This window comes from Ammospiza nelsoni, chromosome 22, assembly GCF_027579445.1.
Source record: "Ammospiza nelsoni isolate bAmmNel1 chromosome 22, bAmmNel1.pri, whole genome shotgun sequence".
In the NCBI taxonomy this organism is placed as follows: Eukaryota; Metazoa; Chordata; class Aves; order Passeriformes; family Passerellidae; genus Ammospiza; species Ammospiza nelsoni.
This window is the reverse complement of record NC_080654.1, coordinates 5,120,137-5,137,259: the sequence shown is the minus strand read 5'-3', so window position 1 is coordinate 5,137,259 and position 17,123 is coordinate 5,120,137. Positions and strand designations below refer to the sequence as shown.

At 50.0% G+C, this 17,123-nt stretch overlaps 1 protein-coding gene across 1 annotated transcript in view; it reads left to right on the top strand.

Moving 5' to 3' along the window:
* CCDC30 (coiled-coil domain containing 30) overlaps positions 1-15,555 on the top strand; it is a 38,394-nt gene extending 22,839 nt beyond the window's left edge. The window contains exons 11-24 of the mRNA XM_059487588.1: positions 255-392; positions 1,894-2,031; positions 2,790-2,947; positions 4,203-4,434; positions 6,043-6,216; positions 6,909-7,118; positions 7,666-7,823; positions 9,308-9,455; positions 9,627-9,748; positions 10,368-10,509; positions 11,888-12,024; positions 12,279-12,390; positions 13,397-13,458; positions 14,984-15,555. Of these exons, the coding sequence (XP_059343571.1) occupies positions 255-392; positions 1,894-2,031; positions 2,790-2,947; positions 4,203-4,434; positions 6,043-6,216; positions 6,909-7,118; positions 7,666-7,823; positions 9,308-9,455; positions 9,627-9,748; positions 10,368-10,509; positions 11,888-12,024; positions 12,279-12,390; positions 13,397-13,458; positions 14,984-15,206 (2,154 nt within the window). The 3' untranslated portion in view covers positions 15,207-15,555. The remainder of the gene's footprint in view (positions 1-254; positions 393-1,893; positions 2,032-2,789; positions 2,948-4,202; positions 4,435-6,042; positions 6,217-6,908; positions 7,119-7,665; positions 7,824-9,307; positions 9,456-9,626; positions 9,749-10,367; positions 10,510-11,887; positions 12,025-12,278; positions 12,391-13,396; positions 13,459-14,983) is intronic.
* The last annotated feature ends 1,568 nt before the right edge of the window (positions 15,556-17,123 follow it).

The following is a 17,123-nucleotide window of genomic DNA, read 5'->3' as shown; positions in this document are numbered from 1 at the left end:
TCCTGTCCATTTGTTCCTTGCCAGCCCAAAAATTGCATCTGCCTGGAGTGTCAGCCAGACAGAGATGGGAGAGGAGCTTCCCAAGGTGTTTTGGGTCAGTGGAGGCTCTGTGAGCCCTGGATAAGAGTGTAGGAATTCCAATGGAAACATTTGAGAACTGTTCCTCTCCTCTCCTTGTTTCCTAGAAGACACAAATCCTGCAATCTGCTTCTCTTTGATATTGTGGGAGTGACCCTGAACTTTTCTTGTTCCAGATGTTGGAAAGCTGTCAGGAAACAATAGACAAGCTGGGAAGTCAGCTGGGAGAGAGGAGAGAAAGGAGAAAGCAGCTGGCATCTGAGCTGGAGCTGCTGAGGGAAGATTTGAAGGCTGAGAAGGTTCTGGGCAGCCAGGTGTGTGCAGCCCCTGTGGTGGGACTCCCTTCAGGAGCTCCATGAAACATCCCCAGCTGCTCCCCAAACTCATTGCCTGGCACCTATTGATGCATTTCTCCAAGAAACATCCCCAGCTGCTCCCCAAACTCATTGCCTGGCATCTCCTGATGCATTTCTCCATGAAACATCCCCAGCTGCTCCCCAAACTCATTGCCTGCCATCTCCTGATGCATTTCTCCATGAAACATCCCCAGCTGCTCCCCAAACTCATTGCCTGCCATCTCCTGATGCATTTCTCCAACCCAGCCACTTTCAAGCCTGTGGTGGAGAGTTTTCAATCCAGCTGCTCTCATGGCATCATCTCTAACTCTAGAACTCACTTTCCTTTCAGTGAATCTGATAACAAATCAGGAATTCCAACTTTGTAGCCAAACCCTGATTGTCTGGAGGGCAGAGTGGGAATTTTTAGACTCAGGCAATAATTTCATGAATTGAAAAATGAACATCCTGCTGGGATTTCCCCAAGGGCCTTGGCACACTTGGCTTGAACCAATTTAGGTGCTAAATCAACTCCTGGAGGTTTCCCTGCTGGAAATGTTGCTGGAACTCTTGTATTCCAGCTGGGCCACAGAGGAGAGACAGTGAGTGGTGCCAGCAAAGTTGTCCAAGGGCTGCCAGGGCAAGCACTGAAAATCGGGGTGAAAATTCAGGAGCCTGGGCAATGGGGGGACGCAGCCATGACAAATCCCATTTTTTATCACTATGAGAGTGATAAAAAGTTTGTGAGTCCTGTTGCTTCCTTGAATCCAAGTGCAAATCCATGGAAGTGCTGAGCTGTTGGCAGAGCTGCACAGACTCGGGCTCTGCTGGAGGAACAGTGGCATCTAGAGGCCAGGGCTTGGTCCTGCTGCAGCAAATCCACACTGAAACTCGGGATCAAAGCTTGGGAGGAAGAGGCTGGGTCAGTCTGTCAATACACACATGGAAAGGAATTGTCTGATCTGGGGAATGGTGGGCAAAATGGAAGAGTCCTTTTGGAACCCTTTTGAACACGGTAGTTCAGCCTGCTCGTGATCCAGAGATCTTTGAATCCAAATCATCCATCCCTGAAGGTCTGAAGGAATTCCTCCTGAAGGAGGGATTGTTTTCCTATCAAAGGGATCAGGAGGAGGTGGAATCCAGAGCCCTGTGTTAGACTGGAACAGCCTTTAGCATAGAGAGCTTTGGATGTATTCACCTTTGGTGAATTCCTGTGGATGAATTCCTTTGGATGAATTCACCTTTGGTGAATTCCTGGCCTCCCACATGGGCTCATTCCCTTTGGATGGAGCTGCTGCTCTGCAATGAATCATTTCCCAATGGTGCTGGAAACAAGATTTGCATGAAATCATTGGGTTCTGTCACCTGGAAATCTCTCCTTGTTTTTAAGAGATTTTTGGACAATTAAGAGGAGAAATCTTTTCCTGAGCTTGTCATTTGGGGTGTGTTCCATGCACTGACTCTGTTGTTACCTCTGCAGGGTTTGCCTGACTCCCACTCAGAGCTCCCAGGCCACAAAAACACCTTCCCAAGTGTCCAGAGAGCATCAGCCAGCAGGGATCTGGTGGATGTATCCCATGAGAAGCTACACAAAGACAGTGCTTTGCTAATTCCAGAGGTGAGACATGGAAAGAATTCCCAGTTCTTGTGGTTCCTGATGCAGGCAGGAGCTGCTGGGGTGTGTTGCTCAAATAGGAGCAAATTTGTCTTGGTGTAGATAAGATGCCTTGGGATTGAAATACCTGGGATTGAAAGCTCAGGAGGAGCTGTTGATGGAAAAGCTTTAGCAATCAAAGTTGGTGTTTAGTGAGGATGATGGTGTTTGTGTCGGAAGGATTTGAGTCCATCACAGATGGGCAGCAGATCTGACACTGGGCAGACTCCAGCTGTGATTCAGCTCTGAGTTCTTGTCCTGATCAATTCCTTCTTTCCTGCTCATTTAATTTTCTTGGCATCTTCTCCTCCAGTCTCCTGTTGAGGGTGTGCTGTTACCTGGGGTTGAGTGACACTGGGAGAGGAGATGCCATCCCTAGGGAGGTGTTTGGGGTAGAGTTGGAGCACCTCTGTGAGAGCCACCTCAACCCACACTTTGTTCCCCTCCTGGTTTGCTTTTGGAAAGGGCTTTGCCATATGCTGTAAATCCCTGAGTTGTGCCACAGTGGGGTGAAATCAAATAAAGAACCATGGCTTGGTGCTAGTTGAGACACAGCTGCTTTCCGTGCAGGAAAAAGGACTCACGTGTGTCTTTGAGGGGGAAGAACTGCAATGATTTAGCCACAGAATCACCAGCCATGTCTTGCTGGAGTCCCCAGATTGCCCTGGATGGCTCCATCAGAGCAGATGAAATGCAAGTCCTGGTGTTTTCTGACCTTCCAGGCCTCTGAAGTCCTGCAAGACAGAGGACAGAGCCCCAAAGTGGAGCAGAAGCAGGAGGATCCCAGTGCAGATGCAAAGACCTATGAGGAGCAGATGGCTAAAGTGGTGTTTTTGGAAGAACAGATCAAAAACCTGAGGGAAGAACAAGAAGTGCTCTGGTAAACCTGAACAAAGCCTGGGGTATTTTCTGCTCCTTGTCTTTGCTAAATTAAGTTTTGAGCCTTTCCCAATTCCCCACGGGGCTGCTTCTGGCAAAAATGGGCTTGGCATCTTCATGTTCTCCTTGGGTCAGCATCTCTTGATGACTTTCCTTAGTCAGGATCAGCCAGGATTAAAGATTTTTTTCTGCAGCTCTCCCAGATTCTGAGCAGCCTAAATGGAAGCTGTCCTTAGGGAGGAGGATTCTTCCCTTGAAGTTGGACTAAAGAGGATCTCAAAAATCTCCTGTTGTGGGTTTGGGCTCCTCAGGGTTTACAGCTGGTAGTCCTGGTCCCACTGGAGATATGGGTAATCCTTGGAATTTGGGTGTTTTTGGAGGGGAAGGTTCAGCAGGTGTTGGTCCCACTCCCCTTTTTGAGTAGAACAGGAAAAATTTGGAGCTGGAGCATCAGGGCTCAGGTGCTCATCTGTCCTTAGTAAATAAAAACTGGGATTGAATCCAGCGTGGTTACAGTGTCCATTACTGGTACTGGGATGAAGCACAGCCAGGAGAAGGCAAGAGGGAGCTGCTGGGGAACCATGGAATCATTCAGGCTGGAAAAGCCCTCCAAGATCACCGAGTCCAACTGAATCCCAACACTGCCATGTTCACTCTTAACACATGTGCCCAAGGGCCACATCCACAGGTGTTTGAACACTTCCAGGGATGGTGATTCCAGCCTGGACATCCAGGACATAGAATCACAGAATTCCAGACTGTTCTGGGGAGGAGGAGATCTTCAAGCTCATCCCATTCCACCCCCTGCCATGGGCAGGGACAGCTTCCACTATCCCAGGTTGCTCCAAGCCCTGTCCACCCTGGCCTTGGACACTTCCAGGGGTGGAGGAGCCACAGCTTTGATCTTGGATGGAGAAAATGGAGTTTGGGTGGAGATGAGTCAGGCAGCTGGGCTGGGACACCAGCCAGTGCTTCCCTGTGACTTTGAGTCCAGAGCAGCTCCTGTGCCTTTGTGAGCATTCCTTGGCCAGCCTGTGACCTCTTCCAGGGCAGAGCTGAGCCTTTGGACACACGTGGTGTTGTGGGAAGTGTCCCAGGCAGACTGACCCTTGCCCAGAGCTGCTGCACACAGGATTGAATCCCCTTTGGAGCCTCCCAAAGCACTGGAGTGTTTCACTGCACAAGTTTTTCCCCTTTAAGGCTGTTTTCCATGGATTTGTGTAGTTACCTCTCTCCTTTACTATTTCTCCTTCAAGTTCTGAGTTACTAGAGAGCAACAAGAAGAAGGAGGAGCTGGAAAAGCAGCTCAAGGAGAGCAGTGAAGAGAAGAGGCTGCTGCTGGAAGAAATTGCCCAGCTCAGATGTGACATCCGCAGTGCCTGGGAGCAGGGAGACATGAGGAGGATCACCCCAGGCTTGGAGCAGAGGGAGAACAGGTTCCTCCCATGGCAGAGCTCTGCAGGCAGCTTAGAGGGGAGCCTGAAACAGGTATGGGCAGCTTTGCCATCTGAATCCTGCTTTTTGTCATTAATTAACAGGCAAATGTAATTAAAATGGGCTGGAAGTCAGCCTGTTGCTGTAGGACACGAAAGAACACAAGCTCACACTGCTGTTCTCAAGGTGAAGAAAAAGGGAAGTTTATTTTCTGACTCCAACATTTATAGTTTTCTAAGAGTGACAGCGGATTGGAGGGTGACAGTGCCACCTCTCCAATGACACTGGACAGACTAACAGTCTATCAGCTTTTTCTTCCTTTATAAAAGAATGCAAAACAATGAGTTATTTACAGAAACTGTGTAAAAAAGTTTGTTACAAGAATGTCAACATCAGAAAGCTTAGAAAATCTTAAAAAAACAAAGTGACATCAGCCCTGTGGTGTGAGTGATGGTTGGAAATTAGGGACGTGCTGATTTCCTTGTGTTGTGCTTTTGGATGTGATGGGGATTTGGATAAACTGAACTGATTGCACATGGCAGAAATAAGATATTTAAATGGAATTTGTTCACTTTTCTCACTTTGTGAGCTGAAAGAGAAAGGGAGAAAATGCTGGAAGAACTCAGGATGGGGAGACTGAGGAGGAGCTCAGCTTCTGTGCGAAGATTTGGGAGAGAAAAGAGGACAGGGTGGTGTGGACGGCCAGGGTGGGAATGAGAAGGAGAGGATTGGAATTCTAATTATATCAAGAAGCAGAAAATCATCTGGGAGGAGCAGAGCAGGACACAAGGAGTGCAGTGGATGTGGGAAGGGATCCTGATAGAAGAATTTAGGGAAAACCCCACAAAACCAATGGAGCCAATGGACCTCCAGGATGACTGACATTGCCAGATCCCACAGTGCTGGATCAAGACTTTTTCCAGCTTGGGAAAGTTACCTGGGGATTATCTGAGGTTTGGTTTTCAATGAATTCCATCTGGTTCTAAGAGCAGAAGGTGAAGATGCAAAGTGGGAATGCAGATCAAGGAGTGGCTGAAAGTGATGCAGGACAGAAAGGCTTTGGTCCAAGCCAGGCTTTTGTGTGTGTGATAGAAAGGTGAGTGAGCTAAGGGGATCAGTTACCTCCCAAGGTGACACCTCCCAGTGCCCAGGCTTTGTCCTGTTGTGTTCCTGTCCCCCTGCCAGGACTCACCTTTCTCCTGCTCCCTCTGGGAGCTGGGCTGGCTGTGTCACTCCTGCTTGGATGCCTGAGTGAGACTGCTACAAGAATCCAAAGTGTCCTGGTGGCTTTGCTTTGATAGAATGGATTTGTTTTCAACAGGGACTTGTTCCCTCATCCAGGTTATCACCTCTTCCTCCTCAGCCTCAGGAGCTGTATTGGCTTCTCTGAGGTGATGGAGAGAATCACTGAGGTGGAAAAGGCCTCTGAGATCAAGTCCAACTATTAACCCAGCAATGCATTTTCATCACAAACCATGTCCCCAAGTGCCACATCCACAAAGCTCCTAAAGCCCTGCAGGGACAGGGGAGGAAACAGGACAGAGAAATGCCAGGCTTTGCACATCTTCCTGCCCAAATGCCCTGAAATCCTGCTTCTGCCTTCCTGAATCACCTTTATCCTGCCTTAAAGTTAATTTCTGTGTGACTTTGCTGTTGCTGCAGGGTGTGTCTGAGGAGAGGTTCCAGCAGCAGGAGGAGAAGCTGCAGCAGCTGCGCCAGGACCTGCGGCGGGTGCAGAACCTGTGCAGCTCTGCTGAGAGGGAGCTCAGGTATGAGAGGGAGAAGAATGCTGACCTCCAGAGGCAGAATCTGCTGCTCCAGCAGGAATGCACCAAGGTAGGGACACAGCCAGGCTCCCCTGAGTGCCTCAGCTCCATGGGAATGATGGCCATGAGGGCTGGAGCCCATTCCCCCTAGGCCGGGAGAGCTGGGGGTGTTCACCTGGAGAGGAGAAGCTCCAGGGAGAGCTCAGAGCCCTTCCAGAGCCTAAAAGGGCTCCAGGAGAGCTGGAGAGGGACTGGGGACAAGGGATGGAGGGACAGGACACAGGGAATGGCTCCCACTGCCAGAGGGCAGCATTACACAGGCTACTGGGAGGAAATCCTTCCCTGTGAGGTTGGTGAGGCCCTGGCACAGGGTGCCCAGAGACATTTCTGTGCCTGCCTCATCCTCAGAAATGTTCCTGGCCAGGTTGGATGGGGCTTGGAGCACTGTGAAATAGTGGAAGGTGTCCCTGCCCATGATGGAGGGTTGGAACTGTCTCTAAAGTTCTGCTGTCTCTAAAGCCTTTTGCAACTTTGCCAAAACCCTCTAATTTTAAAGATTCCCACACAAACCAGGTGATCCTTAAGGGCCCTTCCTACCAAAAGTGCTCTGGGATTCTGTGACAAATTTCTCTGCATCCAAATAAAACATGCTTTACTTCCTCTGTGATTCCTCTTTCTGGAATCCTCTTCCCCTTCCCTAGCCAAGCCATTCCAGCTGATTTATGCTGAAGTATAAATCCGATTTCTTCTCTGGGATCTCAGGTCAAAGCTGAGCTGAAGCAGGCCCGGGCCAAACTCTCAGAGACCACAGAAACATGTTCCTCCCTCTCAGCACAGTGGGACAGGAGCCAGCAGAAGGTCAAGGAGCTGGAACTGGAGCTCTCCAAGTGCTCCCAGGCTGATAAGCTCAGGAGCAGCCTCCAGGAGAGGCTGGCCCAGGAGAAATCCAGAGCAGGAGAGGCACAAAAGAAGGTGAGTGTGAGTTTGACAGTTCTGTGCAGCTCTAGTGCAGAAAGCAAGCAGGTTTGCTTCCCCAAATTCCTTTTTGTGATCCATCAGCTTAATGTTGTAGGAAAAAACGCCTGTAATTAGTGGGAGCATAATCAAGGCAATAGAAGCCATGTCTGATAACCCAGTATCTCTGAAATACTGATAGTGGGGCTGACAGGCACAGGAAACCTTAATCTTGTTCTTGCTGAGATAATTTCCTACTGTTTACTGTCTGGAAATTCCAAACCTTGTGTTTTCCATGGCACTGATTCTGCCATGCTCCTGCAGAAGTCATTGGATTCTCTTTTGGTGTGAGCAGGATCAGATTGGGTTGAAAAAAGGATTGTTGGGAATTCATGCCATAGTGTTTGGTCCAAAATCAGGTAGCTAGTCCAAAGCTTTTGCTTTTAATGGCCTTGGAGTGAAAACAAGGAAATCTTTCCTTCCCATGCCTCAGCCACTGGGGGATTTGATTCAGACATTGGGCTGTTCATTCAGAAAGTTTAATCTATGTCCATTTTAATCCAAGGTCTCCAAACTGCAGCAGAAGCTGAAGGATTCCCAGCACCAGCTGCTGCTGGCAGAGGCTCGTGCTTCTGACAAGAAGCTTCTGGAAGAGGAGCTGAAGGAAGCTCGGGAGAATGAAGCTCGAGTGCAGCAGGAACTTCACGAGGAGCAGCTGAAAAGGTCTCTGTGCTGTGCAGAGGCTGTGCCAGCCCTCCAGCAGCTCCTGGGAGGGTTCAGGGAGACCCAAACCACTGATTTGACTTCCTGTCTTCCCTTTGGACCTGCCTGATCCCTGGAGTTCTCCAGGGATTCCCCCTTCCTGAGGTTTAAAAGATTATTGGAGGCTTCATCTGCCTTGGAAGGGCCATGGCCTCTCCTGTCAGTGCAGGGATGCCAACAGCCCCTGTGACCGTGTTCACAGGAGTCTGAGGATGAGGGAAGAGATGAGGATCTGACTCTGTTTTAGAGGGTTTGATTTATTATTTTATGATATATATTACATTAAAACTATACTAAAAGAATAGAAGACAGGATTTCATCAGAAGGCTGGCTAAGAATAGAATAGGAAAGAATGATAACAAAGGTTTGTGGCTCATCTCTCTGTCTGAGCCAGCTGGGCTGTGATTGGCCATTAATTAGAAACAACCAACATGGGCCAATCAAAGATCTACTTGTTGCATTCCACAGCAGCAGATAATCAATGTTTACATTTTGTTCTTGAGCCCTCTCAGCTTCTCAGGAGGAAAAATCCTAAGGAAAGGATTTTTCATAAAAGATGTCTGTGACAAGCCCTCTTCCCTGTGCAGCTGGGAATGATCCCAGTGTATCATCCCCCCTTTCTGTGTCACTGATAAAACTGGGATGTGCTGATTCCTTTTCCCCTCCATGTCAGCTGGGGCAAGAGGAGCAGGGGGGTGTTTTGGGTGGCAGACAGACACCGTGGGGGCAGGGGGCACATCCCCCTTATCTTGGTTTGGAAAGCCAGGTGTGGCTAAGGAAGGCAGGAGCCTCCCCTGAAATGGAGAAAATAAACTCTCTCCCCCTCTGAATTGCTATAAATTTTAAATTAAGGGGCTCTCAGACAACAAAAATTATGGGAGCAGGGAATAACAGTTCTTTACTAGGGAAGGAAATAAAAGGATAAAATAAACAATGCAGTACACTAGAACAACACTGGCAGAGTCAGAACCCAGCCTGACACCCTGTGGGTCAGGCTGTTGGCAGCAGTCCCATTGGAATTGTGGCTCAGCCCTCCTGCAGTGTCAGGGCTGGCTCTGCTGGAGCAGGGATCCTGCAGAAAGGTGCAGTCTCTGCCTCTGAAGATCCAGGGGAAGAGGCAGCTGCTGTTCCTCTGGGAATCCAGTGGAGAAGCTGTGCTGGTGTTCCAGAATCTCCAGATTATATCCAGGTAGGAATGCTTGGCTCCTCCCTCTGGGCTTACATCTCCCAATGGGATGCTGCAGCTCTTAGCCATGCAGTGACATTCAACAGCTGTTATCAGCAGATGTCTCCCCAGAGGGAGGAGTGATTGTGATCACTCAGAGAGAGAGAAAAAGAAAACTGCCCACTTGACAAAGGACAGCTGCCATACAGATGGCGATAGAACACACCTTGCCCTGCAATCTGGGACCCTGCAGCTCTCACTGTCCCCGTGGTGTTCCCAGGAGGCTCCTGGAGCAGCAGGTGGAGGAGCTGAGGCAGCAGCTCCGGCATTCCCGGGAGACGGAGGCGTCACTGGCCAAGATGCACGTGGAGCTCCAGGCCAAGACCCTGCATGTCCTGGAGGATGAGAAGAAGCTGGATGCTGGTGAGGTGAGTGACAGGGAGGGGGTTTCTCATCATACAAGGGCCAACAGGACCATCAGGAGCTGCAATCTGCTCCTGGGTGTTGTGGTGTTGTTGGGTCCCCAGGATGAGGTGAGAGATGAGAATTTGCCTCCAAGTTCTCAGAGGGCAGATATATTAAACCCAGCCCTTTTCCAGCACGTGCAGTGCCAGAAGGAGAACCAGAAGCTCTCGGAGCAGCTGGTGCTGCTGAAGGAGGAGAACAAAGCCCTGTATGAGGAAGGTGTCAGACTCCTGAACCAGAAGGATCTCTATGTCAGGTAATGCCCACGAACCTGCCTGGGCCTGCTCTTGCATTTGGCTGTGCTGTGGACTTTCCTGTCCAATATTCAGCTTTTAGCACTAAACCCACTGGCCCTGTGTGCAGTGAGCTCACCCCCCATGTCTGCTGTCAGGGAATTCCACACAGGTTTGGCTGGGAAGGGACCTTAAAGCCCATCCTGTTCCACCAGGGACACCTTCCACTATCCCACAGTGCTCCAAGCCCTTCCAACCTGGCCTTGGACACTTCCAGGGATCCAGGGGCAGCCACAGCTGCTCTGGGCACCCTGTGCCAGGGAAGGATTTCCTTCCAATATCCCATCCATCCCTGCTCTCTGGCAGTAGGAAACCATTCCCCCTTGTCCTGGCACTCTAGGTCCTTGTCCAAAATCCCTTTCCAGCTCTCTTGGAGTCTCTTTAGGCCCTGGAAGAGGCTCTGAGCTCTCCCTGGAGCCTTCTCTCCTCAAGGTGAGCACTCCCAGCTCTCCCAGCCTTCCTGCTCTCCTTAGGTGTGTTATAAACCTCTGAGAACTTGTTAGACCTGGCTCGAAGAAGCTCCTATAACAGTGACCCCGAGCCAAAGTGCCTTTCCCAGCCTGATTGTCCCTGTTTGCCCAGGAAATACAACGAGATGCAGCTCAGACACAAGGACAAGATCCGCAGGGCCAAGGAGACTTTCATCCACGAGGTGAAACAGAGGGACAGCAGGATCAAACAGCTGGAAAACGAGCTCAGCGAGTCCAAACTCCAAGTGGAAAAGGTGAGAGGGCGCATCCAGGGATTCTCCAGCAAGCGGAGGCTGCAGGGGCATTGCTGCTTCCAAAAGCATTCCCTGGTGGCCAAGAATGGCTCCTGGCTGGGTCAGGAATGGTGTGGAGCAGGAGCAGGGAGGTCATTCTGCCCTTGGCACCTTGAGTGCTGTGTCCAGTCTGGCCCCTCAGTTCAGGAAGGACATTGAGAGCTTGAGCACATCCAGAGGAGGCAACGAGGCTGGAGAGGGGCTGGGAACACAAACCCTGTGAGGAACCACTGAGGGAGCTGGGGATGCTCAGCCTGGAGAAAAGGAGACTCAGGGGTGCCCTCATCACTCTCTATAACTCCCTGAAGGGTGGTTGTAGTCTGGTGGGGTTGGGCTCTTTCTCCAGCAGCACTGACAGAACCAGAGCACACAGCCTCGAGCTGCACCCAGGGAAATACAGGTTGGATATTAGGAAAAGTTTTTTTACAGAAACAAAGTTCTGGAATGGCTGCCTGGGGAGGTGGAGGAGTCACCATCCCTGGGTGTGTTTAACAAAGCCTGGATGTGGCACTGGGTGCCAGGGTTGAGTTGAGGTGTTGGGGCTGGGTTGGACTTGATGATTTTAAGGTCTCTTCCAACCTGGTCAGTCTGTGATTTGGTGATGCTGTGAAAGTGATCATGGACTCAGGGAATGGTGTGAGTTGGAAGGGACATTAAAGCTCATCCCATTCCACCCCTTGCCATGGCAGGGACACCTTCCACCATCCCAGGCTGCTCCAAGCCCTGTCCAGTCTGGTCTTGGACACTTCCAGGGATGGAGCAGCCACAGCTGCTCTGGGCACCCTGTGCAGGGCCTGCCCACCCTCCCAGGGAACAATTGCTTCTCCATACCCCATCTGACTCTGTCCCCTGGCAGTGGAAGCCATTCCCCTTGTCCTGGCACTCCAGGCCTTGTCCAAACTCCCTCCTTGCAGGAAGGCACCAGGGACACCAACCTATAGTAACAAAAAGCCAAAAGGAAATTCCTGGCTCAGGATTGCCCTTGGGGGAATCCACATCCTCAAATCCCAGTCTGACACTGGCTGGGCTCCATGTTCCTTTGCCTCAGCAATTCCTGCTGGGAAGTGACCCCAGGGCCTCTTTTTGGGGTATTTTACATCAAACAGGGTATTGCAGAATCACTGAGGTTGGGGAAGACCTTTAAGGTGAGGATCTTCAAGTGCAACCAACACTAAACCATGTCCCCAGGTGCCACATCCATGTGGTTCTTGAGCGCTTCCAGGGGTGGTGATTCCAAAGTTTAGGAGCTGGCACCCTTGGGAAAGCCCTGTGGTGTGCAGAGGACAGAGAAGAGTCAAGAGTAACTGGTGGTTGTTCTTTCCTTCTCCACCACCCTCAGGGGAAGGTGCTGATTGCCCAGATCACTGCTGAGAACGAGAAATTACTCCAGGAGAGGCGACGGCTCCTCCAAAAAATCTCAGACCAGGAGGAGTCCCCGTGGAGCCTCCGCTCTGGGATTCCCTCCCTGCAGAGCAGGTGATGTCCATCCTCCCTTTTCCTGGTTTTGTGCCTCTTTCTCTTAAGAATTCCAGAGGAAAGTCTGGGCTGTGGGTGCAATGGCTGTAATCATGGCTGTAATTAGGGATTTAATTACCCCATTTTCCCATCCAGCCTCACCACTGAGCTGGAGGCTGTGGAGAGCAACAGCTCTGAGGCTGGAAAAGAAAAGTCCTGTTGGGAAATGGGGCATGGCTGGAAGGAGAATAACCTGTGCTTTGTGCCATGCTCAGAGGGAAGACCCTGGAGGAGGAGAACGCGCGGCTGCAGGACAAGCTCCAGCTCTCCAGCCTTGTGGGCTCCTCCCAGCGCCTGGCCAGGAGCAGCCCTGCTCCCAGCACTGAGGTGAGGCCCAGCAGGGCTGGGAGCAGCAGGAGTCACAGAACTGAGGGGCTGAGGGGGAGCTGGGTCCATCCCTTGAGATGGAAAGGGCTCCCAGGGTAGTTGGTGGTAACAGATGTGGTGAGGAGGGGATTTGTGAGGAGCTGAGGGCTCCATACAGATGTGGTGAGGAGCTGAATCTCTAGAGAGATGTGCTGAGGAGAGGCTTTGGGGGGAGCTGAAGGCTCCATACAGATGTGGTGAGGAGCTGAAGGCTCCATACAGATGTGGTGAGGAGGGACTTTGTGAGGAGCTGAGGGCTCCATGCAGGTGAGGAGGGGCTCTGTGAGGAGCCGAATCTCATACAGATGTGGTGAGGAGCTGAATTTCCATACAAATGTGGGGAGGAGCTGAATCACCATACAGATGTGGTGAGGAGAGGCTCTGTGAGGAGCTGAAGGCCCTCACCTCAGCCTGTGCTCCTCCCTGAGCTGCTGCCCTTGGATCCCCTTCCTCAGGGACAGGAATCTCACCTGGCACATTCAGAGCTGGTCAAAGCTCAGTTGCAAAGCTGCTCTAGGAAATGAGAAGGTTGGGAATGTTCATCCTTCCAGGAGGAGTGGTCCCTCCTCAGGCCAAGCTGAGCAGTAATTCTTGAGCTGAGGGAAAGTTGTTAATGAAGAACTTTGGCAGGAGAAATGGAGAAAATCCAGAGAATCAAAGTTTTCAGATCAACCAGGTGGATTCAGGAGTTTCTTGGGACTTTTAATTTGGGGAGAACCCAGGCAGGTTGGAAATGAGCTGTTGAGGGGGAAAGGGCTGTTTGGGGCTCACCTGGCCTTGGTGAGGCTTGGTTTGTATTTTTTAGAATAAATTTACACCCAAAGGACAAGCAAACCCCTGATTTGCACCTCATGGGGCTGCACTTGGTGCAGAGGACTCTCAGTGAAGCTGGGGGAGACCAGGAATTGTTGGAATTGAGGGTCTGACCTGTGTCTCCTCCTTTCAAAGCCTCTGTTCTTCCTTCCAGGACCTGAAGCTTGCTTCTGGAAGCCACCCTCAGAGCAAGGTGCTGCCACCTCCTCGTGCCAGGTACCGTGGGGGGGACAGAGGGGCAGCCAGGGAGGAGCCACTGCAGCATTTTGGCTGGTCCACCCTGAGCTTTCACCTCCCAGGGGCTTTTTTTGGTAGTTTTTGGGCAAATTTTAGGGAAAATAGTATTAAAATGGCATTTAAAATAATGGTATTGAAACCAGTCAGCTGATGGGACGGAAAAGTCAACTTTTAGGGAAAATAGTATTAAAATGGCTTTTAAAATGGTATTGAAGCCAGTCAGGTGATGGGATGGAGAAGGCAAAGCTTAGGAAAAATAAAATGGTATTAGAATGGTGTTGAAACCAGTCAATACCATGGGATGGAAAAGTCCAATTTTAAGGAAAATAGTATTAAAATGGCATTTAAAATGGTATTGAAACCAGCGAGTTGATGGGATGAAGAAGTCCAATTTTAGGGAAAATAGTACTAAAATGGAATTTAAAATGGTATTGAAACCAGTCAGCTGATGGGATGGAAAAGTCCAATTTTAAGGAAAATAGTATTAAAATGCCATTTAAAATAGTACTAAAATGGCATTAGAATGATATTTAAACCAGTCAGGTGATGGGATGGAAAAATCAAATTTTAGAGAAAATAAAATGGTATTAGAGTGGTATTGAAATGGTATTAACATGGCATTAGAATGGGATTGAAACCAGTCAGCTGATGGGATGGAGAAGTCCAATTTTAAGGAAAATAATATTAAAATGGCATTAAAGTGGGATTGAAACCAGTCAGCTGATGGAATGGAAAAGTCAACTTTTAGGGAAAATAGTATTAAAATGGCTTTTAAAATGGTATTGAAGCCAGTCAGGTGATGGGATGGAGAAGGCAAATTTTAGGAAAAATAAAATGGCATTAGAATGGTATTGATATGGTATTAAAATGGCATTAGAATGGTATTGAAACCAGTCAGCTGAATGGATGGAGAAGTCAAATTTTAAGAAAAATAAAATGGCATTAGAATGCCATTTTGAATAGTATTTGAATGGTATTGAAGTGGTATTAAAATGGCATTAGAATGGTATTGAAACCAGTCAGCTGAAGGGATGGAGAAGTCCAATTTTAGGGAAAATAGTATTAAAATGGTATTTAAACCAGTCATATGATGGGATGGAGAAGTCCAATTTTCAGAATATTTTGGGGAGCACTGTGGGATTTAGGAATCTTGGTGCTCAGGGGCTTTGGAGGACTCTTGATACAAGAGGTGGTGACACTTGGGAGTCCTTGTGTGGCCAGAGCTGTGTCCCACATCACTCTGGGGTGTGTTCCTCCATTCCAATCCTTGCCAGACCAGATGGGGGGAAGGCAGAGGGACAATTCAGCTCTGGAGATGCAGCTCTGGGGGTTTGGTGACAGCCCCAGGCACTGTTGAGGTGGAGGATGGTCCAGGCAGGTTCTGGACCTGTTAGGAAAATTGCTCCAAGAGCAGAGCACCCACATTGTTCTGTGCTGCTCAGAGCTGTTGGGTGGGGGTCACTCAGACTGCACAGAATGACAGAAAATGTAAATTTGTTTCCAGCTTCCCACCCCGAGATCTCCCAGAGCCCCTGGGCGCCCTGAAGGCCCCGCAGAGCACAAAGCCTGAGGGGGAGGCTGAGAGCCAGGATTCCTCCTTCTGCCTGTCCCCCTCACAGCCCTCAGAGATTGGGTACCTGAACGTGGCCTCTCCTGGGGACAGCACGGCCCCCTCAGCCTCCCCTCTGCAGGAGCAGAGCCACAGCCTGGGCTCCCAGAGCTTCTGAGCTGGGGATGCTGGTGCAGCCTGACCTCACCTGCAGGATCTGGGCTCCTGGAGCCATGGGACAGCAGAGCCTGCAAAGAGAATTGCCAAATGGACAAACGGACTGTGCCATGATTGCTGGGATGTGTTCCAACTAAATGATTCCACAGTTTTGTTGTTTTGTTTTTTTTTTTTTTTTTTTACTTGCCCACCTGTAAATGTGTGTGTGTGATCCCAGATCCACTGGAGGCTGGAATTTGTAAATAAACTCTGTACAGTGCTAGAGGGGTGGGGTGAAGGGTGTCTTCCCTCCACCCTAATCCCCTAAATCCAGTCCAAATCTATAAATTTTATAAATAAAACTTGCAGAATTTCCCTTTTACCCTATTGCCCCCACACTGTCATTCTCCTTTTCCCTTTGCTCTGTGCAGAGGGGAACAGGATCTCTGAGCACTGGGGAGGGGATGGGAATGCGTGGGGAAGGAAGATGGGAGGAAGGAGAAGCTCTGGGGGCAGGATGTGATGGGCAGAGGGGTCAGAAATGACAGAGAGGGAGTGGAAGGACAAAGGGAAATGGAATAGGGGCAGGGAAGGGAAGGGAATTTCAAGGAAAGGAAATTTCAAGGAAAGGAAAGGAAATTTCAAGGAAATTCCAAGGAAAGGAAAGGGAAAAGGGATACTTTTGGAATAGATGGTCTCTGAGGATGCTTGGGTGAGAGTGAGAGGGACCAGGCCATGCCAAACAGGGAGTGCAGAGAGTCTGAGGGTGCCAAGAGGGATCAGCAGGGTCAGAAGTGCAGACCAGGTGGGAGCAGAGCGTGGCTGGGCATCTCCATGGGCCTGTCTGTGCTCCCTGGGCTCTCCCCGTGTGTTCCAGGGACCCCTCAGTGTGCCCCTCTGCACCCTGGCTGTCCCTCAGAGGATATCCCAAGCCCTGGTCTCCATTTTGGGGGTATCCCCACCCCTTGGTTTGTTTTGTGCCATTCCCAGACCCCAGTGCTGCCTTTGGGTGCCCCCCAACCCCTGGCTGTGCCTGTTTGGGCTCCCCAGAGCCTTTTGGGGTGCGCAGAACCTTTCCATGGGATTTGGGGTGTCCCTGGGCAGTGTGTGAGCAGTGCCTGGGGTAGCTGTGCATCCTCATCCCCCTGGCTGTGCCCTGGGCCACAGGGGAGCATCAGGAACACTCCCATGGAGGGGCTGGGGGGTTTCATCCCCTGTGAGGGGGCAGAACTGGCTCAGCCACACTCAGGAGAGGCAGAGTCAGGTTTTAGAAGGGGCACCATCCATCAGAGAGCCTGGAGGGAGCACAGACTCATTGCTGAGGACTGGGATGACCCCAGTGTTACAAACTCCTGACCCCAGGGAAGGTACCTGGCTGTTCCCTGAGCCTGTATTATCCCACTGAACTTTGAATTTTTGGAGCTTCCACCCCTGATGGATCCAGACTGTGAGCATCACTTTGACTGTGGACACTGAAATTGCAATAACCAAGTCTTGTCACTGCATCCATGGGTGGTGAGAACTCTCCTCTCCACTCTCTGCTCTGATCCTTTCTTTTTTTCTCTTTATTTCCCTGATACTTTCTTTTTTTTTCCTCTTTCTTTCCCTCGTGTATTTTCTAAAGTGGTATTTTTATACTTTTATATTGGTGTATTTCTAAAGGAAATAAGCAAAATGGCTACATAGGCGATTTCCATTGCAAACAAAGTGTTAAAATAAATGTGATATATATAAAAAAATATATGTGTGTGTGTGTATGTGTGCAAACACCAATCATTCAATGTCCTTTAATCCACTCCAAGGGATGGATTAACACAAGAGCCTGGGTTATCCCACCTCAGAGATGCCTTGGAGCAGCTCCCTCAGTTCTCCCTCACCCCACAGGAGCTCTGTGCCCACACAACAAGGTGGGCAATTTTCCACAACCCTCCAGGGGCCC